This window comes from Euprymna scolopes, chromosome 11, assembly GCF_053919585.1.
Source record: "Euprymna scolopes isolate OS-2025 chromosome 11, ASM5391958v1, whole genome shotgun sequence".
In the NCBI taxonomy this organism is placed as follows: domain Eukaryota; kingdom Metazoa; phylum Mollusca; class Cephalopoda; order Sepiida; family Sepiolidae; genus Euprymna; species Euprymna scolopes.
This window is the reverse complement of record NC_136492.1, coordinates 2,784,317-2,810,000: the sequence shown is the minus strand read 5'-3', so window position 1 is coordinate 2,810,000 and position 25,684 is coordinate 2,784,317. Positions and strand designations below refer to the sequence as shown.

The window sequence follows — 25,684 nt, the reverse complement described above, 5'->3', positions numbered from 1 at the left end:
TTTTTAGTTTGACTTGACTCACACCATCGCACAATTCGCTAACGAGTGAGCAGGAGAGTTGGAGAGAAAGAAGAGCAAAGGATTTGAAAAGATTATGTGACCATTCGGTCTGAAGTCAATCTTAATAGAATCCTTTGAAGAAAGTTAAAAAAAAAAAAAAAGTGATAGTTCTTTACTCATCGTTCCATTCCCATTGCGGAGGTACAAAGTCCTCGTAGTTCGTATTGTAGAGGAATGTACGGATGAAAGCTTCCTTGTCTTTCGGCTCAGGGTAGGTGGCAGCAATTCCTTCCCTGTACATGAATTCGGCCACTGCGGCTGCAATCGACACCGACACACTGGTGATGTCATTCAACGGAGGGTAGACTCGACCTTCACTCAAGTGACTGTCAGACACCAAACTTGCCAAAGTCTGAGAATAGAAAAGAAAAAATGGTCGTTACATACCCAGGTTTTAATAAACACGGATTTAGAAAATAAAAAATATATATACATCAACAATAATATCTAATAGTGTTGAGACAATTCCTAAATTTTTTCCGATTCCAATTCCAGGAAAATGTTGATTAACGATTCCGATACCAAGTACGATTCCGATTCCCGTGGAATTGTGGTTTTGAAATATACCATTATATAATTGAAAGTTTTTGTGTAGCGAAAAAATTTGGTACAGCAAAAAAGTGGAAATACAATTAAGGGAATTTCGAAAACGATTTGATTTTTTTGTAAAATTTCTTTCATGGAAGATAAAAGTCAAAACAAATATTTTAACCATGAATTAAACATGCACCATGAAATTAATAACAATTTCAGGAGTTATTTTATATATTAAAAAATATAAAGAAAAAGTCACGATTAATTCAACAAAATATTTTATATATTAAAAAATAGAAAGAAAAAGTCACGATTAATTCAACAAAATATTTTATATATTAAAAAATATAAAGAAAAAGTAAGTCATGATTAATTCAACAAAAATACAATAACATCAAATTTTAAGGGGAATGACATGTTTTTGCTTATCTTTTGATATTCATTTTTTTTTTGTTTTATTTTCTCTTTATCTTCGATAACTCTTTAAAATTTAACATTTTTTTGCAGCTTCAATCGCTAACTGATTTTTATTCCACTTTCTAGAATATTCTTATTCCTAAATGAAATTTAAAAATAACTAAATCTTTGAATCAATTTTAATGGCATCTCCAGTTTCGGCGATAAAGTGTAGAAGTACCCTCCCCCCTTTTTTTTAGTCGTCAGTTGGAAAAAAACAACTGATTTTAACATGATTTACTCGCAATGAGAGCATTGTAAAATCTTTTTTCTCTAAGGGTTAAGTATTTCATCAACTTTTTCATGGACTTGACGTAGTTAGGCTGTTTTGTACATAAATAAACTTCACTCACAAATGAAAACAATGTTACCTCGCGGCCCCTAAAGTTTTGCAACAGTGCAGACAGATAACTAATCATGGGCCTTGAAGTTTCGAAATAGCGCCTATGTGACTGAATAAGAAAACTCATTAAGATAAATAAAGATTACCTTTAAAGTAGTCAATAAAATTCTTGTATCTCATTAAATATGTTATGAAAAGTTCTGACGTTTTTATAAATTTTTGAGAGCATTAATCTCACTTCAAACAAACAGTTCAACTTAAAAATATAAGAGAATTGTAATGAAAGAATCGTAAATGTAAAGCATTTTTAACGATGCGATTCCAATTCCTCCCAAAATACAGGATTTATATGATTAACTGTTGTGGAGACGCCCACTAATTAACATAGGTGGGTGAGTGAGATATATAAAGGTACCAATCACCAATACCGGGGGAGTCCGGCAACGACCGTCAAATAGGCAAGACGCTTATGCTGCCTTCAGTAAGACATTCAACACGACACCTGCCTGAATATCTCCAACTGAAGTATATCTGAAGACATGTAAATATGTATATAACTTTTCATCCTAATATATTATTGTTATACCTTTACTTTTGTGTTCTTGTTAATTATTTGTGCAGCCATAACAGTGGCGACGGGAATTTGAAAAAAGACTTACGCAGGATAAAATCCACTATTAAAACACAACAGCGGCCTTGAGAATTCGAAAAAAGACTTACGCGGGAAAATCCACTACTAAATTCAACAGTGGTGTACTTATAATACGTACTCGAGAAAGATTGGAAAAATCTTGGGGTACGATCTTGCTAAATTATGACTTTCAAATAAATTCGAAAAAATAGGTCACGCGGATGGGCTGTCAAGGCTTATATCGAAAATGGAGTCAGTAATTGCAGCTATACGTTCTAATTATGAGGAAAAAAACATGGTGGCGAATATAATAAAAGAATTACCAGTCACGTTTACCGATATAAAAAGGGAGGCTGAAAATGACGATGTCATCACAGATATAAAAAAATGGAAAATGATGAAAAAACGCAAAGCATATTTTCCGTATGCAATGATGTTTTGTTATATAGTGAAAGAGTTGTTATCCCGAAAACCTTGCAGAAAAAGATCTTACGTGATTTTCATACAGGACACCCGGGTATAAATAGGATGAATACACTTATGCGGAGTTACGTTTACTGGCGTAACATGGATGTGGATATTGCACTAACAATAAACAAGTGTAAAGGTTATGCGTTAGCCGCAAAGGCACCACCGATAGTCCATAAACCTTGGAAAAAAACTGACCATCCATGGTAACGCATTCATATAGACTTTGCTGGATCGACCGAAGGACAATACTACCTAATCGTAGTAGATAGTTTTTCCAGATGGCCTGAAGTAAAGCGTTTCAAGAACCCGACGACAAATAACAATAAGTTTTCTACATGAAATATTTGCAGTTTGGTGTGCCAGACATTATAGTCACAGATAACGGAAAACAATTTACATCAAGTGATTTCAAGGACTTTTATGTCATTTTCAGGTAAAACATAACTACACCAGCGTTCCACCATAGATCAAATGGATTAGCGGAAAGGTTCGTAAACACGATAAAACGTGCACTTAGAAAATCAATAGGGACCCTGACGTATAAAGCATTACAACAATTCCTGCAAATATACAGGATAACTAAGAACCCAAATACATCGTCGAAATTATCGCCAGCAGAATTAATGTTTGCTAGAAAAATAAAATCACCATTTGATGAATTAATACCAAAGCAAACAATCGTCCATCAAACTACGCACATCTCATGTAAAAGGTTTAAACCTGGTGATCATGAATTTTTAAATGTATGAAAAATAATATTTCATATTGGGAGTTTGGTATGGTAGATAAATGTATCGGCGACTTGGTCTACATGAAAAAAGGTCCAAAAGGGATACACAAAAGACATCAAAATCAATTTACAAAACGTCATATAAAAGACAACGAACATGACAAACCTGATGAAAAAGAAGATCCAATTGATATACTATACGAAGCGTTTGATATCGAACCACCACAAACCATGCCCGAACCGAGAAGATCGGGAAGGAAAAGAAAGTTTACAGAACCAATTATAATGAACCCCAAGAGAAAAAGATATTGAAATCTACAAGACTTTAAATCTTGGGAGGGGGGTGTTGTGGAGACGCCCACTAATTAACATAGGCGGGTGAGTCAGATATATAAAGGTATCAATCACCAATACCGGGGGAGTCCGGCAACAACCGTCAAATAGGCAAGACACCTATGCTCCATCCAGTGAGACATGTAACACGCCACGTGCCTGAATATCTCCATCTGAAGTATATTTGAAGACATGTAAATATGTATATAAATTTTCTTCCTAATATATTATTGTATATCTTTACTTTCCGTGTTCTTGTTAATTATCTGTGCAGACACAACATTAACAATTCCAATTAATCGTTTCACCATTAATACCTTAAAAAAAAAAAAAAAAAAAAAGTACACCAAGCACGCACGCACACATTGAAACAAGGTCAGCTTTTAATTTAAAAAAAAAAAATAAATAAATAAATAAATGGTCACCTTTCTTCAAAACTAAATAAAGGAGAAAAAAATCAGTCAGTCAAGTCTTTGTTTGAAAAAAGCCCTACTATTGGCTAATAAAAACAATGATCTATGCGCGTTAAACTGAATATGATGATAATGGAGATTGGATTTGTTCATGCATCAAATCTGTTGCCAAGATTGCTGAAAAAACGGTTTCATCACTCTACCACTCTAGTAATGCAATCCTCTATCTGTATAAGCACGAAGTACATCCTAAAATGGAGTACTGTTGCCACATCCGGGCAGGAGTTGCTCGGCGCGCTCTATCCTACTATCTACCTAGTATGTGATGCCCTTTTCTCTTCTCTGTAATCTCCTTCCCACAGAAGAGACGTTGCGAGCCTGTCTCTGCTCTATTGTTATTTTTATGACAAGTGCTCGACTGAACTCCAATCTATGCTTCTCCCTTACTAAACTTTCATAAAAATACTCGACTAGCTATAACCACTATAAACAATTTCCCCTACCCTCTATCTGTGCCTAAATCTAAATGCATTCCATGAACAAAGCTTCTTTTCCCAGAACTGCCCGCCTGTGGAACACTGTTTTGCTTGGCCTGCTTCCCAGTTGAATACAACATGGTAGCCTTCAAGTCCAATGTAAACAAGTTCTTGTTGAGCCGTCCCCCATAAATAATCAAATTCTACCCAATCTACACAATTTAACAATTACCATACTATTCCCTTACATTCATAAACGTTTATCAAAGCCCAAAGGCCACTTGTAACGAAGTAAGGGGGTGACAACTATATGTAACTGTTTTAGATATATACTCTGTAAAACAATATATAAAAAAAAGGAAAATGTTGTTGTCACAAGCCCTACTAATGACTATGAATCAACTTCAGTACAAATTTAGTATATTTGAATTATAGAAAGTTGTCCCCATTTTTATGTCTCCCCCCCCCGTTAGAAAGTAAGACGAAACCACTTGGTTTCAAGCTGTTTATTCAAGAACCTGAACTCTGTGTGTGTTGAAGATTAATAACTGTTTGTTTGAAACTCAATTGGATATTTGAGGGAAGCGATTGTGTTATTTTTAGGATGACAAATCAGCTCATGAATTGACAATTGAATATATATCTGTCAGTGAAATCATATCTGTGTTGGATTCAGAGGCCAAACTTGAAGGCTGTTATATATATCAAAGTTAGAGAGATAAACGACACAGAGACTGCCGGGAAGGGCAGGGTGAAGAGGCCGAGAATGCCAGAGCGACAGACCCTCAGATGAACAAAGATAGATGCATAGAGCCGAGGGGCTTTTGAGACATGCGCGTTCCCCCAGATCCCCAGAGGCCAACACTCAATAAGTTTGAAAGCTGACACCTTCGACATTGTTTGTAGAACGTTAACACATCACTTCCTTCAAAGCTCTGAAAGAGTGATAAGAACTCTGTTTCATTTGAATGTATTATGGTGTGTATAATCGTTTGTTCTGTTTTTCTTTAAACTACACAAATCCATGGCCCTCTTTCGACGACGTTTGTTGTTAAGAGGGTACACAACAAACTAGGTCCAGGACGTATAACTAGACGATCCACCGATAATTCAGTCACCACCCCATACCCGTAACTTAGACGGCCAAGAATTATCACCGGCAGTAGAAGGGTTCGGAGGTCGACGATCGTCCGCAACAGGCGGGTGAAAGTGAGAGAGTTTGGGGGGGGGTGACACACTCAAGGTTAAGTAGTGACTCCCAAGTAAATAAAAAAGAAAAAAAAAAAGAAAAGAAGAAATCAACAGGATATATTTGTGCAAGACAATAAGACAATGCAGGTGAACAAATTTTGTTTAATTCTGAGAATTCCATAAGTACTGGCTGGCGGAACGACACGTCTGCATAGTCAGCAACACGAATTATATGAGCCGCTTTTGCATGCAAACATTTATGGATTTGTGCCGATTTTGCTTGTTTTAGTGACATCTCTTTCCTTCTTTCACTGCGGACACAACACGTGAACGATAAGAACATGGATTTATTTTGCATATCTGATCTAACACAGAAAGTAACTAACTGCAATTAAATGCATCTAAAAGAAATGGAGAACAGAATTCTGATGAAAACATGTCTACGAAAGAAATATTTGAAATAACATTAACAGAAATAAGATCAACAGATGCAGAGTAGGATTTGAGGTTTCCCTGGATATTGTTACTCATTTCTTAGAATCAGCTGTTTATACCTAAACTCACTTGACTTTTTTTCTAAAACATGTTTTTATCTGAATAGTGCAGTAAAAGTTTAGTTTTTTTTTATAAATACAAAAAATTACAACAATATGGGTGCCCAGCGTTGCCCGGGTGTTTGGAGGTGTATGCTGAGCATCCCCCCCCCACAAAACGGTCAATTTTTTTAAAATTTGGCCCCTATTATGATCCCTTAACATTTATTGTTTTGGGCTCAAATCAAGTTATTAAGTTAGATCCATGTCCAAGAAACCTATATCTAAAATGTCAAGTGTTTCGACCCAAAATTGGCGGAGGAGTTTGGTAGAGTTCTCAAAGGTCAAACCGTTGAACTTAACCCCTTAACAGCCAAATTTCTGTCCGAAAACCGATCACACAGATTTTCCCAAATCTCACTACCCTGTATATCAAATTTCGAGTCTGTAGACTTAAAATTGACAGAGTTATTGCGTGGGGAAATGTACAGACAGACACGTTCACTTTTATAGATATATAGATTTCTTTTTCAGATTACATGCCAATCAAATAAAACTTGATTTTTTTGTCAAATCTTTAGATTTGTGGGGGATTTTTTTTTTGGTTTTTTAAATCTTGAAAGAAAATTTCCCTAACTTCAAAGTCATTTGCTAAAAACTTTTTTTCCCTATGCAATATTTCCATTTTTTTTTTTTAAATGAATCGAGCAAAAAAATAAAATAAAAATGAAATAAATAAATAAATAAAAAATAAATAAATAAAAAATAAATAAATAAAAAATAAATAAATAAAAAAAATAAATTAAAAATAAATAAATTAAAAAAAAAAAATAAATAAATAAATAAAAAATAAATAAAAATGAAAGAAATAAATAAATAAAAAAAAATAAACAAACAACAAAAAAAAAGGTCGAAAGATTTGTGATGTTCTTACCTGCGCAGCTCGAAGGAAAACGAGTTCCGGGATGTGTCGTGCTCCACATGTGAGAACTGCCATAGCAACACCTGGGAAAATGTACGCATTGTTTCCTTGTCCTGTGTAAAGCGTTTTTCCATTGTAATTGAACGGATCAAACGGACTACCACTGGCAAACACGCAGCGGCCCTGGAATTAAAAGGAAAAGGTTTAAAAAAGTGATATGCACATATTCTTATTTATTGATTGACCGATGATGAGACGTGCAACATGTTGGTTAGAGTTATGGGATTCAACACTTTTTTTTTTTTACATAGGCATCACCACTTATCAAGGCCGATAGGCCACTCAAGGATAAAGGTTAAAGCGTGTACAGTAGTCAAAAGGACAATATAGTAATCGATAGTAGTGAAAGTTTGGTAAATTTGTTAACTTAAGTGGAACGGCTCATCAGTAACTATTCGATTTATAGAATAAAAAGCTCACCATTGGATGAACCGAAATACTGGGTTTTATTATCACCACACAGTAAGGCCAGGCATATTTAATCAACAACTTTAATATGACATGTCCTCCAACTATCTCTCTATCATAGGAGTAACTAGCAGGACCTGTGTACCGGTATTGCTGATATAAAGCCAAAACAGATCGTGTATGATGTTGAATTAACGTATAAAAAAGTATGAAATCGATCGAAAATAAAACTGGTTTTTGTTCATAACGTGTAATAATTAAAGGTACTTTCAGACATGATAAAATGCTCCTATCACTCGAGATTTGTACACAACTAACCAATTAGTAGATGGTCTGCAACAAAAAAAAACGGTTTTCATCAAACGGAAATGGAATCATGTTGTCTTTTCTAGGGCGACAATTTTATCATTCCATGCTGTTGTAACCAGACGTGTGTCTCCGACAGATCGCAGACTCTCAACGTCGTGTATCGTGGATTTTTTGTTCGACTATCCCTCTTATGGCCGGATCGTCATTTTCTCGCTGGTGACTGTCGATGGTAACACACATGGTTTCACAACAGTAGAAATATAATGAATATTATATGATTATTATAATATATATTATATATAATAAAGCGTGGAACAAAGAAAGGAAAAACACAAACGCCAATGTTTCACATATAATTGACTGTTGGACTTGTGTGTGTGTGTGTGTGTGTGTCTTCTCCCTGTTCTATCGATGTTATGTTCGTCTATTTCTGTTTCACAGTCAACTCTAAAAACCGTCCAACTCCCATCCCCTGCGACGGGCATCTAGTTGTCAACTAACTGTCTCGTCTACGTTGGTATCTGAGGTCGCCCCTCCCCTCTCCCCTGCTACCGGAAATTGCCCTTCCCTTTTTTACCTGTAGGTTTCTATTGTCATTGTCAACTCTAAAAAGCTCAATCTAAAAATACCTGTTTGTTACTTCCTATTGTTTCCTATTTCTTTGTCTATTCCCTCCCCCCATCTCAGCACATAGTGACTCAAGTCCATTTCAGGTCCACTTTATAGTATCACAGAATGAATGGCTCTCAGATTGAGGAAGCTCCATGTCTTGACAAGCTTTTGGGACTGACCTTCACTTCTGATCTGAAATGGAACACATACATAAAATCTGTTGCCAAGATCGCTGAGAAAATGGTTGGATCACTCTACCTCTCCAGAAGGTATCTCATTGCTGATGCAATCCTCTATCTCTATAAGAACCAAGTACACGCAAAAATGGAGTACTGTTGCCACATCTGGGCAGGAGCCGCTCGGTGCACCTTATCCAACCTTGATAGATTCCAAACTGACTTCAAAACGTGGTAACTAATGACCTTTTCTCTTCCCTGCAATCTCTTTACCACAGAAGAGATGTTGCGAGCCTGTCTCTGCTCTATCGTTATTTTCATGTCAACTCTAAAAAGCTTGATCTAAAAATACAGATTCATTGTTTGTTACTTCCTATCTATTGTTGATTGTAGGATATTTCCTATTTCTTTGTTTATTCTAAGCCATTTCCTATTCCTTTGTCTACTCTCCCCCTCCCCTCTCTCAGCACTTAGTGGCTCAAGTCCACCTCAGGGCCACTTTATAGTATCACACTGTATTTTGAATGTCCTACACACCCAATGTCTCAGATTGTGCTTTCTCTGTTCACATTTTATGATTCTGACAATGGTGATAACTAAGTTGTTTAGAACTGTTCTTTTTTGAACGGGTTTCTCCTGAGCTTTGCATGTGGTCATTAGCAACAGTTGATTGATCGTATGGCTGACATAGAAGTTTTTATCTCTTGACCAACATTAATGGCTACTGAATGAAGTATCTGCTCCAAATGCAAACTATGTGTTCAAAAGAAATGTTAATATTACAAAAAGATTTGGTAGTTGATCTGGATTGGGTGACAGGTTGCATGAGGAACGTTCAGGAATTATTACATCTTTTCAGTGTTTGTTCGCTCTGTCATCACATCAATAATTCTTCATCTTTTATTTAACATATATATATATATATATATATTTCTTGTTGAATTTTAAATGATAATGCTGTTAATTAGCTTATATATGTGTTATAGATTTATATATATATATATATATATATATATATATATATATATATATATATTTATTTCTTGAATTTTAAACAATAATACGGTTAATTATTTTGATTGTTTCTTGGAATCGAACCGCGGACCATATATATAAAAGTTCTAGTGCATTAACCATTACACCACAAAATAATAGATCATTTTTTTTTTTTTTTTAAATCGCTTTTAAACTTATGTAGATTTTTTTGTTGCTTTTTTAAATAATACGATTAATTAGTTAATTTATAAGTAAAATTAAAATAATATAAAATATATATGTATATATAATCTGAGGTTATTGTTTTCCAGAGGCTGAGCAACCAATGAAATTTAACAAGGTTAATACAAGAGTGCTCAATACCAAAGTAGAGCAGGGTATACAGGCGGTACAGCTAATCCGAAAGCAAAGTTTGCTTTCATATAAGCTGTATCACCTGAAAAGGTCTCTAGCTACTAACTGAAACATACTCATGACTGTGTAGCAACATATTACTGCTTATGTAAAAACAAATAAAGAGTATACATATATACACACACACACACACATATATATATATAGCAACAAGGAGGAATGAAGATTCCAAAGACTGCCTATGAGAAACTGTTGTAAATTTTTTTTTTTTTTTTTTTTTTGTTTTTTTTACATGGTGGTCACCACTTATCAAGGCCCGGAAGCCACTCAGGGATAAGGGTTATTGTAAGTACAGTACGTTAGTGTGGAGATTTGATGAAGTGTTTACTTAAGGGGGCGGTTCATTAGGAATTTGTTAACGTTGGACTTGAAGCCTATTCCAGTTTCACTTAGAAAGAATATGTCCGGTTTTGTCTCCTGTAATTGGGTTTCAACCTCTGGAAGGTTGGAACGTAGACCCCTGATGTTGGAGAAGGAGACATGGTAGTAGGGGTCTACGTTGGAAGATGGGGTTCTAGGTTTATTCAAGTTTTTTTTCTGGAGATAATGCATGTTGAGGTTTTTGGGATTTGTGGAACAGGTCGGCATACTTGGTTAGAGCAGTACAGAGAGGGAAAGTAAGAGAGAAAAAGACAGGAAAATTTTTTTTTTTTTTGTAGCACATGAAAAGGTAAAGCCGTAACAATTACCCACTAGTATGGCATCGAGAGGCCCCACCAGAGACTACTACATGGTCCAGAATCCATTCACCAAATGGCAATACAGCAGTCCCAGTACTTTGCACTTGCTGATAGGACAGCCTCCTTAGTGGTTAACCAAGGTTCGGGTCCCTGACTATCAGGTGGATAACGTCAGTCCAGACAAAACGTTTACCTCCAGCACCCTTACTAGTGACATGGCCACAAGGATAGACATAGAGATAGAAAATTTCCGACATCTCAGACTGTTCACCAAGTACTACCGACGTTTAAAGCAGCTTTTTCTTCACCCTTTGTCAGAAAAATCACTCATTTGAATGAGGACTGAGGGACAAAAAAGGAGAAGCGAGAGTTACTGGAGCTGCCGATAACACATCCACTACATCCTTTGAAGTAAACTGAATCATTTTCTTATCTAAGAAGTAAAGTAAATGCATCAACATCGATCGATGATGAGATGCTGAATAGGATTTCAAAAGTCAAACTATGATTGGGGGAACACAATTAAAAAGGGTTGTTTTTTAAGACTAAACATTTCATCGTGCCATCGTTCTTCTGACATTGTTGAATGGATTGAAAGCATGGAACTTGTACCGAAGGCACATCATCCAATTGGATTTCAGAAACATTGCGTTCGCAATGTATGTGGTTTTACATGAACGGATAGAGTTTTCAATTTGAGTAGCTTTTGTTTATGAAGTTATACCGGTTAATAAAATAGGGAAACATCTTACTTTACTTTATATATAAGACGAGTTACATGTTTGAATTTATAAATTAAAAATATACCAAACTTTGACAAGATTTAGTTAACATAAAAAAATATTTTGGAAAAAAAAAATATTTACATCGGAATACGTGTACGCCTCGGATGCTGTGCACTCGGCTTTACTTGTTGGGTTACTGAGAGCAAAGATGATTGGGCGCTCATTGAATTTTGCCATGTCACGGATGATCTTTTCTGTAAAGGCTCCAGCAACGGCAGCAGCTCCTGTTGATTAATGGAGAAAAAAAAAAATATATATATCATGTGATCACTTATTTAGATTTATTTGTTTAAAAAAAAAAAAAAAAAAAAAAAAAAAAAGTGGAAAAGTGATACGAATAAAAAAAATCCAAATAAAAAATATGAAAAAAAAAAAAAAATGATACAAATAAAATACGAATAAAAAAAAAATTCTTTTCAACGTGACGTGCAGAGAACATTTTCAGGTGCGCAAATAAAAAAAAAGAAAAAACAGCAAAAAATAGTGATAGTGGGGCACAGGCTTATAATTCCTATGAAAAGGGCACTTTTAAAACAGGAGTGAAAGGGGCAAGTTATTGGGAACCCCTAGCACCCCCCCCCTCCTCCTCTGCACGTCCCTGATCCACTCGATCAAGTTGGTGTTATAGACGGGTCAGCCAGCGCACAAACTGTCAAAAAAGTGTTGCAACATTTTTTTTTAAGGTTTATGTCAGGTTAGGTCTACTCTACAGCATATTAAAATTTAAACACGATTCAAGTATGGGAAAGTTTCAAATTTCAAAGTTGAACATTTTTTTTGACTTACAATTTTCCATTACGTTTTAAAACACTAATTCGGTCAGTTTTAACGATAAACCAATAAATCTTGCACTTTTACCCATGTTTTCAGGGTTAATCTTTCAAACGAAATGATTGTTAGTGGTGTTCATTCATCCCTTATACCATATCAATGCTCACCTCTATCCCACCCCATTTCATATAAGTCAAAATGTGTTTTCAAAGTTGCTCACAATTCCTCCTCCTCATCATCATCATCATCCTCATCATCTATTTTTCACACTTGCCATCTTTGCAATCTCCACATGCACTGGTGCATTCTAGTTCATGCTTTCTCCAGGTGCATCTTAGGGTATTGCATCCTTCCAAACAGTTGCAATGAATCATCTGAATTAGTTTGTAATGTCACCGTCTTGAGGAAGCGATTTGCTCCCCATTGGGGAGGTTGAGGGAGGCCGGGTAAATATGCTAAGATATGCTAAGATTTTCTGTTGAACGTTAATTCAATCCCGAACAGCGGCAGGTGACCGATCAAAAGTACTTGGGAAAAACAAACATAAATTTTATTGTTTAAAAACGAAATGTTAAAATAATGTGGATGGGTTGCTGAATTGCACACACGCAAAATGACTGGGGAATTCCCCTCGTGACGGGTTGAATTTCAGTTGGTCTAGACAATTGCCATACCCACCCTGTCCCTGCATAGTTAAACAAGCGCCAAGATGGTTATAGGCAGATTGAGGCCGATTTTCAAGAAATAAGCTCCCAGAACCTGCCCCCTCTTCATTGTGACCGCCACCCGGGGGACGAAGAATAGATTTGTGAGACTTAAAATGTTTTGGTGAACTGAACGATGTACATATGTAAAAAAATCTATAACTTTTGTGAAATTAACTTTTTGTAGCTAGAAAACCCGAGTTGTCTGTCTTTCTTTCCGGTGTGCTTTATGTTTGCTTTTCAGCAAATTTAACACACAGATGCAGAGAACCATTGCGAAGCAACATCTCTTCTGTGACATTTTCGCATTATATTGACTTAGCATACTAAAAAAAAAATTTTTTTTTTAGTTTTAAAAAAAAAATTTTTTTTTTAAAACTAAAAAATTTTTTTTTTAGTTTTAAAAAAAAAATTTTTTTTTTAAAACTAAAAAAAACAACAAAAAAATACTAAAAAAGAAAAAATTAAAAAAAAAAAAACAAGAAAAATTGAAAAGATACCAATGAGTGCTGTCGGCTTTAAAATTTCAACTGCTTCTGCCAAAGTGTTAACGGGTTTGTGCTCTTTGGCGAAATGGGCCTTATGTCCAGATATTCCACCGGACGGACGATTCTAGATAAAAAGAAACACAAAACAAATAACAATTTTGAATTGAACGCAGAAAAATGGGTAATCTCCAAAAATACCGTTAGGGCTTACAACATGGCCGCCAGAAGAGTCACGTGATCCGGTTGATCCAAAACATGAATCGCCGTATTACGAAACCGGAAAACGCAAATTTAAAGCAAACTTTGACAAACAAGCATAATAATTAAGTACAAAAACAGTTTTTCAATATCATAATAATAAATAATTTAACTAAAAACAACCTAAGATTGTTTCTCAAAGTTTGCCTATTTTTATAACAACATTATATCAACAAAAAATTAAATACAAACAAATTGTGATTGTTTGTCAAAGTTTGCCTTCAAGGCTGCGTTTTCCATTTGCACGATTCATGTTTTGGATCAACCGGATCACGTGACTCTTCTGGCGGCCATGTTGTAAGCCCTAACGGTATTTTTGGAGATTACCGAAAAATGAACGCAGAAAAAATGAAAAGATTATTTTATCAAGTTAGAAAAAATATAAAAATAAAACACTAAAGTTAAAAAATATTAAAGTTATAAAACAATATAAAAGTTACAAAAAAATAAAAAATAAAAATATTAAAGTTCCAAATTTTTGGAGATGAGGAAATATTTGGATTACAATTCTCATCTTGGTTGTTATTTTCACATCTTATCCGATCCAACCACACGGATACATTATAAAATGGATAAAGTGTTAATAATCCGTTAACACTTTCTTTGGAGGTTGAAGGTTCAATACTCACTACAGGCAATACTAAAAAACTGAAATGTACATAAGGCTTCTATCTGGTTGCTGGTGAGAGAACAAGGACAATCTACTCTGATGGATTATATAAAAAGCACAAGTGTGATTTAAAAATTTTTTTTTTTCGTTTTCATCTGAAACAAGGCTGGGGGGGGTGCTACTATCTGGGACATAATTTGTAGGAATACTATGAAGGGAATTGAGCAGCAAGATGTCTGCTCACATTACACTTGAACTTCTGCATGTCAGTACAGTCAGGGAAGGAGGAACCCAGAAGGGAATTCTAAAGTCTAGCACAGAGCATCCACCATTAAAATACTTGTAAACAGGCAGTGTGATGCAACATTTTGTCGATGGGAAAATGGTTGATGCCTAGGTGATAGTGCGGGACCTATCAGGTCAGCGACTCTTTTGAACCCTGTCCACGAGTGAGAAACAAGTCACAGATGCACCAAATGTGTTCTGGATGATTCCAGAGTTTAATAAGATATATCTTACATCATCAGAAACGTTGTGCAAATAACATCCAAGATGAGAACAATTATTGAATAGAAAAAAAAAACAAAAAAAAAAACTTGTGTATTAAAATATTAATTTGTTTTATAGAAATCGCTCCAGACAAGGCATGAAGCCACTTGATATAAAGAAATAAAAAACGAAAACAAAAAACGAAAACCAAAAACAATTCTAGGTAAAAACGTTGTCACACTCAGAAAACAGCAATTATCCCCCCTTTGTCAGAAAAATCACTTATGAAATTTGAGAACTAAAGGACAAAATGATGAAAATTGTTACGAGGCTGAAAGTAAACCCAAGATCCACTTTAGATTTTTCTTGTTTATCGCAAAAATAAATTTACACAGACATTTTTTTGGGTTGATCTGAGGAGATATTTAAGTTGTGCAACAATTATGGTTCATCAAACGTTGAAATGGAATTGTTTCAACTAATTATCCACAATTGGGTTATACATGCTACGGCGGACTGATTGTGAATTTCATACTCCCATGGAACTTCCTCCTCTGGAAGAAGCTGGTTAAACCTGCATAGACTTAGTTTCATTTCCATTTCATTCTATTCTACGATTGTGTTGAGTGTTCTTATAACCTGAATTTACGCTGTTTGAATTTACATTTTTTTTTTTTTACATGGGTATCACCACTTATCAAGGCCAAGAGGCCATTCGAGGATAAGGGTTAAAGAGTGTACAGTAGAAATTGGACAATAAAGTAATCGTTAGTAATGGAAATTTGGTGAATTTGTTAACTTATATGGAACGGCTCATCAAAAACTTGCTTATGTTAGACTTGAAGACAACCATATTGTAGTCAGCCGGAAAGCAGGAAAACGGAAGACAATTCCACAGGCGTGCAGTTCTAATAAAGAAGCTTTTCTCATGGAATCTACGTTTAAGTTTAGGTACACATAAAGAGTGGAGGGAATTATTGATAGTGATTTCTGCTAGACGGGTGTTTCTTGTGAAAGTTTGTCGAGGGGGGACCATGGATTGGAACTCAGCTGAGCACTTGTCATGAAAATAACGATAAAGCAAAGACAAACTCGCAACATTTCTTCTGTGAGAAAGAGGTTGCAAGGAAGAGAAAAGGACATCCCCTACGAGGCTACGAAGTCTATTTTGAACTCTATCAAGGCAGGAGAAGTCCTTTCTAGCAGCTCCTGCCCAGATGTGGCAACAGTACTCCATCCTTGAACGTACCTAGCTCTTATACAGATAGAGAATTGCATCAGTAGTGAGATATCTACTGGATCGATAGAAGGATCCCACCATTTTTCCAGCGGCCTTGGCAATGGATTTGATGTATGTGTTACATTTAAGATCAGGAGTAAAAGTCAAACCCAGAAGCTTGTCAAAACATGAGGCCTCCCCAAGATGAGAGCCATTCATTTCAATTTCGTTGATGATGTAAAGATAAAAGCTTGGTTTTAGATGCATTAAAAGTAACAAGCCACCTCTTTCCCTATTGTACCACTTGCTCAAGATCAGAGGAGAGAGAATCAGAGAACTCGGTCGTTTACGGTCTTAGATGTGCTACCATAGATAGTAATGTCATCAGCATAGATATCTGCGAATGATGTAAGGATGTGATTTGGAAGATCATTAATGTAGATCAGGAAGAGAGTTGAGCCCAGGATGGACCACTGACGGACTCCAGTATTAATACTGAGAGCTTCTGATTTTCCCATCAACCACTAATCTTATGAACCTATCAGAGAGAAATGATTTAATAATTGAGAAGACATTTCCAGCTATACCGTAGCTGGAGATCTTGTGAAGTAAACCTTTATGCCATACTCTATCAAAGGCCTTTGATATGTCAAGAGCAATTGCCCTAGAAAGGTTGCCTCCGTTGAGCGATTTGCTAATTCTATGAGATAACTGTAAGCACATCTGCTGTAGATCTAGCAGAACGGAAACCATATTGTGTGTCACTAAGAAGGTCATTTTTGCCGAGATGGTTGATTACTTCTCTATTTAACAGATTCCAGCAACTTACTCATAACGCATAAGAGACTTATTGGCCTGTACTGAGAGGGGGATGAGCGATCACCTGAATTCTTAAATACAGGGCATACTGATGAGACTTTCGATAAACTTGCCAGATAGAATCAACACATTTTTCCATGAGAAAACCATTTACACAATTAATAAAACAATGAAATAAAAATAAAGATTAAAAACTTGAATTTATGTTGTTTGAATTTATGTCAAGAAAATTTGGTTTTTCTTTTACAGTATTCTGAACTCTTTTTTTTTTTGTTTTTTTTTTAATGCTGAAAAAAAACTTAATTGTAAAGGATTTACTTTTTTTAGTCAAACACTGAAACCATGAAAATATCAGATTGAATTTAATATTTTATTTTTAATCCTTTGAAAGGTGACGTCATAATTTGTGTATTCATTTTTTTGCAAACTGTTATCCTCATCTTCATAGTTTTTGTTACATCACATTTCGGCAATCTCATCCTCTGGCCTTCTTCAGGTGGTTAACTGTGACTGGATACGAATGTTGAACCTTGTAACTGTATCCCCAATAATTAATCGGGGCACGTGGCGCAGTGGATAAAGGCATTAAGTCACTACAGTTGTCTGAAGATAGTAATTTCAATCCTACCCAAGCAGGCGAAAGGATTAATTAATCACCTGAAGAAGACCAGAGGATGAGTTGGTCGAAACGTGGTGAAGATGTGAATTTAATATCATTTTCAGATTATATCATGTTGATAGAAATTTCTTGAAGTTTTTCATTTTTAATTTCAGATGAACATATCTCGGCACACACAAAAATTTATTGATCAACATGAGCACCATCAGAATCAATACACTTTTGCCAACGCAACAACAAGTGAATTTATGCCAGTAACCAAAAAATCTTGCGTTCTGGTGGCCATTATGTAGCTGTTGGCGGTTTTTGATATCGCTTAGGTTTTTGAAGCATTTCTCACACAAAGTAGTCAAAATACTTGAAAAAGTGGTAGTCAGTAGATGAGAGGTCTGGGGAGTATGGCGGATGAGGCAGAGTTTTGTAGCCTAATTCGTTTAACTTTTGCACGGTTGGTTTAGCAAGGTGCAGTTGGGCATTTTTGTGGAGGAGAATTTTCTGTTGACTGCTGCTGAGTGTTGTTGACGTTTGATGTATTTCATCTATTTGCTGACAGTACTTCCCTGCCGTAATGGATTTGCTTGCATAAAAAAAAAACTAATAGATAAGATTGGTTGCAGATCACTAAGCAGAGTCAGCATGACCTTCTTTTGGTGCAACTCTGGCTTCGGGAAGTGTCATGGAGCTTCGTCAACATCTAATCACTGAGCTGAGCTTTACTGGTTGTCGTAAAGAACCCACTTTTCATAACAAATCACAACCCAGTCGAGAAACGAGTTGTTCTTGTTGCGTAAAAGAAGGGAAGATGACATTTCATAACAACGTTTCTTTCGGTTGTCGTTCAATTCGTGAGGAACCGATTTATCAAGTTTTTTTTATCTTTCCAATCTCTCTTAAGTGACTGGAAATCGTTGTATATGTTATGTCTGATTCAGAAGCAAGTTCTCAAACAGTTGTGCATGGATTGGCTTTGACTAAGGCTCTTAATTGATCGTTATCAACATCCGATGGCTGACCACTATGCTCGTCATTTTCAAGGCTCTTGTCACCAACATGAAATTTCCTAAACCACCATTGTGCTACGAGTTCAGTAGTGGTTCCTGGGCCAAACACTTTGTTGATATCACAAGTTGTTTCAGCAGCTTTTCGGCCTAGCTTGAATCGAAATAAGAAAATTGTGCGAATTTGCTTTTTTTCCATCTTCTATTCAACATTCTGAAAAGAAGACGTAATTGTTTTAAAACGATTGTAATTCAAATGATTAGATAGAGCGAAAAACGCTATTTAAAATGAAGTTATTACGAAAACTTATGAAAATGTGGGTTTAATATCATTTTCAGATTATAAATGATGTTGCTCCCTGACAAGAAATGTTTTTTTGCACAAACCTACAGGAGGGACGTGGGTGGGTGGAGGTCTGTAATAATTTAAAGAAATTTATCATTGTCAATCATTTTATAAAACCTGAAACATTGTCAAACCATCAGACAACAAAATCTGGACATTATTTAATGGACTCATAAAACATTGAAAAAAAAAAAAAAAACGAAAAGGAAAAGAAGGTAGGGGTACTCACTTTGACAATGAGGCCTCTTGAATCGACCATCCATATTTTAGAGAAAGCCTCAGCTTCCGTAGCACCTTCTTCAATCATTGCTAATGCCACCAAATTAGCAATGCCAATATTAGCCTAAATAAACAAACAAATTAAAAAATATATATTAATCAAAAGTTGAAAAGCGTCGACAAGTAAAAGCATCTTCAAATTGAAAATATAGAATAAACAGATAAACTGTTTTTGAACACATTTTTCGATGTAAAAAAGGAATTTTTTGTTTCTAATTTAGTATTTAAAAATCCATCGTCAGAGAAAAAGTTAAGTTTTGTTAGTCTTTTTTAATTTCCTCAGAAGTAAAAGAAAAATGACCACCCTCATGTGTTATCGAGGTTGCGCTAGCTGTTATTGAGTGTAGAACTCTTTAGTTTTCTAGACTTGCACACACACATACACAAGTTGAATTGGCATAAGGGAAATAACCCTGAAAAAATATCAGTTATTTCCAAGTATGTTGTAGCTCGTTTGAAGCATTGTTTATCGAATAAAAGGTGTGTTTGAAGGTTTGTCAATGCAGCAACTATTCAGCCATTGTAAATAAATAAATATTTATTCATTAAATAATTTATTTCTTTATCTATTTACAATGACTGAATAATCCCTGCAGTAACAGGCCTTCAAACACCTTTTAGAGTTATTTCCCTTTAGCTTTATATTTTTTACCTTTATCATGTCATCCATTTTCAAGTAAATGCTTTCTTGTAAAAATATGAAATTATCAATGCCAAAATATATCCGTATTGTTTGAATTCATCGAACTACTGTTCTCATCTTGAGTGTGATTTTCATAACGTTTCGATCGATGTAAATTTCAACCTTCTTCAGGTGTATCTCGTCCAACTCGGAAATGTTTCTGTCAAACTCAGGAATTTGGACGGACGTTTGAGTGGAACCCTTTATTTACTTCAGAGGGGGTAGAGTGTTCTTGTTCTGTCAGCCATGACTGGATAGAGGTCCTAAGTAATTCGCAATTGTATTTTTTTTTTTGCAAATTGCTTAGACCCTCTATCCAGTCATGGTTGATGGAACAAGAGCACGCTACCCCCCCCCCCATGAAGTAAAATTCCCGAATTCGACAGAAACATTCCCGAATTCAACAAGATACACCTGAAGAAGATCAGAGATTATATCGACCGAAACTTGAAAATGACACTCAAGATGAGAACAGTAGTCCGATGAATCCAAATACGAATATCTAATCCTTATCTCAAAAATTCAGAAACGTCATGTCAAAATTTATATTTATATGTATAACAAATACTGACCCAATGGGTCACTAGTGGTGTAATTATTTTTATTTATTATTTACTTATATTCACCCTTAAACAAAGCAAATTGAGATATTAAGGGGCTGTTATGAATTGAGTGTAATGTAGTCTGGTTCCGCCTGTGCTACCGTTGAACATAAAATGCCAATTAACATCTTGCGTTGAACAGAATAAACTCAAACCCACAAAAGTGAAAAAATGAACACATTCCATAAAACATTTCCATGTCCGGAGTAAAAGTGTCGAATAAAAATCTGAAATAAATATGAAACAAAGGTGGAGAGTCTCGCTGCGACGAGAAAGAAATTTACGTATTAACGGGAGAAAGAAGATGAATGCTATAAGTCAAAATGTGGAGACGCTGACAACAGGAGAAATTTTGCGACGACCGTTCCAGTCAAGTTAGTTTATTGCTAATCGCTTGATGCACCTTTACCGGAGAATGCCGACAGTGCTGTCCAAGCACTTTCTGCAGATCAGAGTGTCCTTCCTCGAGGGCGTTGACTTCTCAATCTCACTTTCTGACCCTGGTGGCACAGTTCTTGCCACTGTGAGAGCGAATCAAATGCTTCCATGGCAATTGGTGGCTGGAAATATTTTTTTGTAAAGGAAAGGAGGTTTGCCTTAGCAGCATTAAATGTTACGGACTATTTTCGTCAGCATTCCGTTACAGACTGGAGTTCATTTTCTAACGTCTCAGACCTTAAAATCACGACACGCATCAGAATCGAAAAGTCAAGTGCAATATTAATTAGACCTAAGAACATGAAACTGAGAAAATGCACCAACAGGTTTGAGTAATTTTCTAGCATGGTAGAGGGAACCCACCTTCTTTGCAGCAGACTTGGCAATGTCTTCTATATATTTATTCGAATTCATGTTACCTGTGAATGATGGTTGTTATGCATGGCAATCAGTGACTGGAAAGTTTCTTTAATTATTGAAGGAAAGCAGCTTTGTCTTAATAGTATTAAATGTTAAGCTTTTTCGTCCTCATTCCATTCCAAACTGAAAGTCATTTTCTAAGATTTCGGACATTAAAACCATAGGACACAAGAGTATTTTTCAAGTCCAGCCACAAATGTCGAGACTTGTTGATTTTGCCGTGCAATATTGATTAGACCTAGGAACATGAAACTGACAAGATGCTCCAACAGGTTTTAAAAATGACTCACTTCTCCAGCTCCTTGGAATAAAAATGTATTGTCGATCAATTTCTTTTTCGTGATGCGCATACTTGCAATAATTCCGGCCGCTGCAACCGATGCTGTGCCTGAAATAAAAAAATTAAAATTTTTTTAAAAAATTAAAGCATGTCGTCATGTGAAAAGATTTGGTTTGTCCGACTCGTGGCATATCAAGCCGTTTTAGATTTCATGCCAAAGCATGATACACATTGTAAACAAATTGTATACAAACAATTGAATACAAGTTGTTATGTATTCATAAGTGTCGGAAGGGGAGCATTAATATGGAATTGACATCGAGGGCATTGCCAGGGCCGCTGCAAGAAAGGTGGGCTCTCTCTACCGTGCTAGAAAACTTCTAACACCCGAAAGTATCCTGTACCTCTATAAGGCCACTATTCGCCCATGTATGGAGTATTGCTGTCATATTTGGGCCGGTGCATCGGCTACTAGTCTCTCGCTCCTTGACAGGGTTCAAAAGAGAGTCGCAAATCTGATAGGCCCTAAACTGGCATCTAAACTTCAGCCTCTGTCCCATCGTCGAAACGTTGCATCCCTCTGCCTGTTCTACAAGTATTATAATGGTGAATGCTCTGAAGAACTGCAAGCACTTGTGCCCCCACGACGTGAACACCCTCGACAGACCTGACAAGCTGCAAAATCCCACCCCCACACTGTAGAGATCCCTAGATGTAAAAGATCTTTCTACTCCAGTAGTTTCTTCCCCAGAACTGCTAGACTTTGGAATTCCATTCCAGGTCACTGCTTCCCCAACTGTACTGACATGCATAAGTTCAAGTGCAACGTGAACCAACATCTCGCTGCCCTAATCCCTACATAGTACCCCAGTAGATGTTTCCCCTGATAGTAGCCCCCTACACCAAAGTGGCAATGTGCCTTGTTTGGGGTGAAAATGTAATAAAAAAAAAAAAAAAAAAAAAAAAAAAAACATATCTGACAGCAGATTCCACAGTCCATAATGTTATCCATTTAACCAAGCATGCTGATGTCTCTCCATTCAGTTTCAAGAGACAATGGATACCCCCTGTGCATGTAATTGTGAGGCAATAGTTGCGCAATCCCAACCACACCTCTTCTGAATCGGCATTGCTTAAGTCCAGTGGCAAGGACAAATGCTAGACGACTGTAAACAATGCCGAGATAGAATACATACAGCACTTGGTATTTCCAAATGATTACCCATTTTTTCAAGCCTGCACTTTCTGAATAAAACACAAGTATGCCAATGTTTTTCTTCATCTTTCTTTGTGGGCTTGACTGTTTCCGTGAGACGATCACTTAAAGACAACAGTTAAACTTGAAATATATTTTATTCATTGTAAAATAAACCTTGCTTTTGTCTAGGTCTTGCTCCTACAGGAGTCTTAAACCCACCCCTACCGTCTTTGATGCTTCTTCAAATCAATAGGCCACATGACCAAAAACTAACCCACTGCGACTGGTGTAGAAATCGAGCTACAATTTTAGAACAGTTAAAAAACGACCCTGGTGTCTAACTCTCTCCCGTGGGGAGGCATAGTAAATAGGTACAATTTTAGAACAGTACAATGAGTGGATGATCACGGCCTGTGCAGGGAACACATGCAGATGTAGGTTCATAAATGAATCACAAGCAATACCCGATAGGTACAAGTTGTTGATAAAGTCTTAAAAAAAAAAAAAAAATTTCTTAATGTTATTTATTTACTTGTCTCCCAGCGCAAGACAAGGTCACTTTATAATGTACGAAAAATGCAGCTTCCAAAATAGGGCACTCTGGATTGAGACAAAAATAAAGATTGCCTCAGTCTAGAAGGATTTTTTTTTTTTAAATATAGTAACGTTTCTGACAAAGGAGGAAGAATAGCTGTTTTCTGGGTTGGAATGTATCCACTTAACACTTATTGTCAGCAAGTTTTTGACCTTGAAGTAGTTTTTCTTTTTTGCTTCATTACATCAAGCGACTTCATTTTTTTTTTTTTTGTGTTTTGAAAAAAGAAAATAAAAAATTTTTTCAAAATTTTTCAACAATTTTCAAAGTACAAAACGTGCGTGTACGCAAGATTTTAAAGCGAGACGCAATCTCTTTCGATGCATTAAAACAGAATTGTCCGATCATGTCTAATGAGCTTTTTATTTTTAAATGGTCATGAACGATGAGACCAGCAGATGATTGGCTATCCAATCGTTCAGATAGAAATGACTTCTGGTTATTAAGCTAAGCCCCCCCCCCCCATTGCTAATCCCTTTAACATGGAATCTTCGTTGTACAAATCTAATACATAAACGGTTATATGTCAGTCTCCATATTTTCAAACTCTATCTCTTCTGAAACTAAAAGTCGCAGAGGGGCCTCAAATGATTGGATTTTTTAAGGACTGTTTTTTATGGGTTTTTAAGCGGATTAAAATAGTTTTTAAGGGATCAAAAATGTGTCAAAAATGAAAGAAAATCGTTAAACATTTTGTACATTCATCTTAGTTTATTTTTAATCAGTTCGTATGTGTGTCACGTTGGTACAGTGGTAACGTCACCAGCTTTGAATGCTACAGTTACAGTTTCGATTCTAGCTGATGGCACCCAAATAATTTTTTTTTTACATTTTTAAATCATGACTATAATAATATACATGAAATCTGGGCAAATTAAAATATCATATTTAAGCGTATTTTACAGCCAGGCAAAGCCCCTCCCCTTCCCCGTTACTAAGTTATATATTCTTCAAACTGTGTTTACCCTTGTTCATACACGTTTTCTTTCAATTGTGTTTAGAGACTTTTAACATGGACTTTTATTGTGATAATTACGTCTGCTAAATTGCACCCTCTCTTTTTGTGTCGTCCCTCATATGTCGGTTTTTGACAAACTTTTGTACATTTTAGTAAATGCACGTTTATCCCTGCAAAAACATTCACCTTTCAGCTGATGTAACCTCTGATCTCCTTTAAGTGTATCTTGCCAAGTTGCTGGAAGAATGGTGGGATCTTTCTACCGCTCTAGTAGATATCTTACTGCTGATGCAATTCTCTATCTATATAAAAGCCAAGTACGTCCAGAGATGGAGTATTGTTGCCACATCTGGGCAGGAGCTGCTAGTAGCAGCTTATCCTGCCTTGACAGAGTACAAAATAGACTTTGTAACTTAGTGGGAGATGCCCTTTTCTCTTCCCTGCAACCTCTCTTCCAGAGAAGGGACTTTGCAAGCCTGTCTTTGTTTTATTGTTATTTCCACGGCAATCTATGGTCCTCCCTCGCCAATCTTCCACAAAAAACACCCATCTAGCTGAAACCACTGTCAATAACTTTCCCCACTATTTATCTGTGCCTAAATCAAAACAGATTCCACGAACAACGCTTCTTTCTTAGAATTGCACGCCTGTGGAACTCTGTTCCGTTTGTCTGCTTCCCAGCTGACTACAACTTGGTTGTCTTCAAGTCCAACATAAACAAATTCTTGATGAACCGCTCCCTTAAGTAATCCAATCTACCAAATTTCCATTACTAACGATTACTACAATATTATCCTATTGATTACTGTACACGCAATAACCCTTATCCTCGAGTGGCCTCAGGGCCTTGATAAGTGGCCATTCCTGTGTAAAAAAAAAAAAGAAAAGAAAAAACTTTATCGTAATTTTCATTTACTGTTTATTCTAAATGATTGCCGTTAGCCAAGAAGATACTTATCCAATACGTCCCCCACCTACGATGGAGAAAGTGTCTACCTTGTGTCACACCATGAAAAACGTATGAAAAAAAAAAAAAAATGGAATGAAATCCTAAATTTGAATTTTAGAAAAGTTTTCTTTCCCTTGAATCAAATTTCTCTCCTCCTTACCTTGGATATCATCGTTAAACGTACAATACTGGTCTCGGTATTTCTGTAAAAATCGGAACGCATTATGGTTGGCAAAATCTTCAAACTGGATTAATGTATTTTGCCCATATCTGGAATAACAAAGTTGAAAATAACAATTCTAGATTTTCATTTGAAAAAAATGTAAAAACAGAAATTACATTTAAATTGCAAATCGTTTAACTGCGATCAATTTTTTTTATGTCCAAGCATTTTTTTTATGTCCAATATTTTTGTGGACAATATTTTTT

General features: G+C 35.9%; 1 protein-coding gene across 5 annotated transcripts in view; it reads right to left on the bottom strand.

Annotated features, from left to right (window-relative positions):
* The window catches only part of LOC145287724 (NADP-dependent malic enzyme-like), a 195,380-nt gene continuing 169,696 nt past the window's right edge, over window positions 1-25,684 (bottom strand). For all 5 annotated transcript variants that reach the window (XM_080135477.1, XM_080135480.1, XM_080135476.1 and 2 more), the window contains exons 7-13: window positions 25,416-25,525; window positions 21,566-21,663; window positions 19,084-19,197; window positions 13,509-13,620; window positions 11,615-11,757; window positions 7,106-7,276; window positions 1-412 (exon numbers count right to left, since the gene is read on the bottom strand). In XM_080135477.1, coding sequence (XP_079991603.1) covers window positions 173-412; window positions 7,106-7,276; window positions 11,615-11,757; window positions 13,509-13,620; window positions 19,084-19,197; window positions 21,566-21,663; window positions 25,416-25,525 — 988 coding nt within the window. In that variant the 3' untranslated portion in view covers window positions 1-172. The remainder of the gene's footprint in view (window positions 413-7,105; window positions 7,277-11,614; window positions 11,758-13,508; window positions 13,621-19,083; window positions 19,198-21,565; window positions 21,664-25,415; window positions 25,526-25,684) is intronic.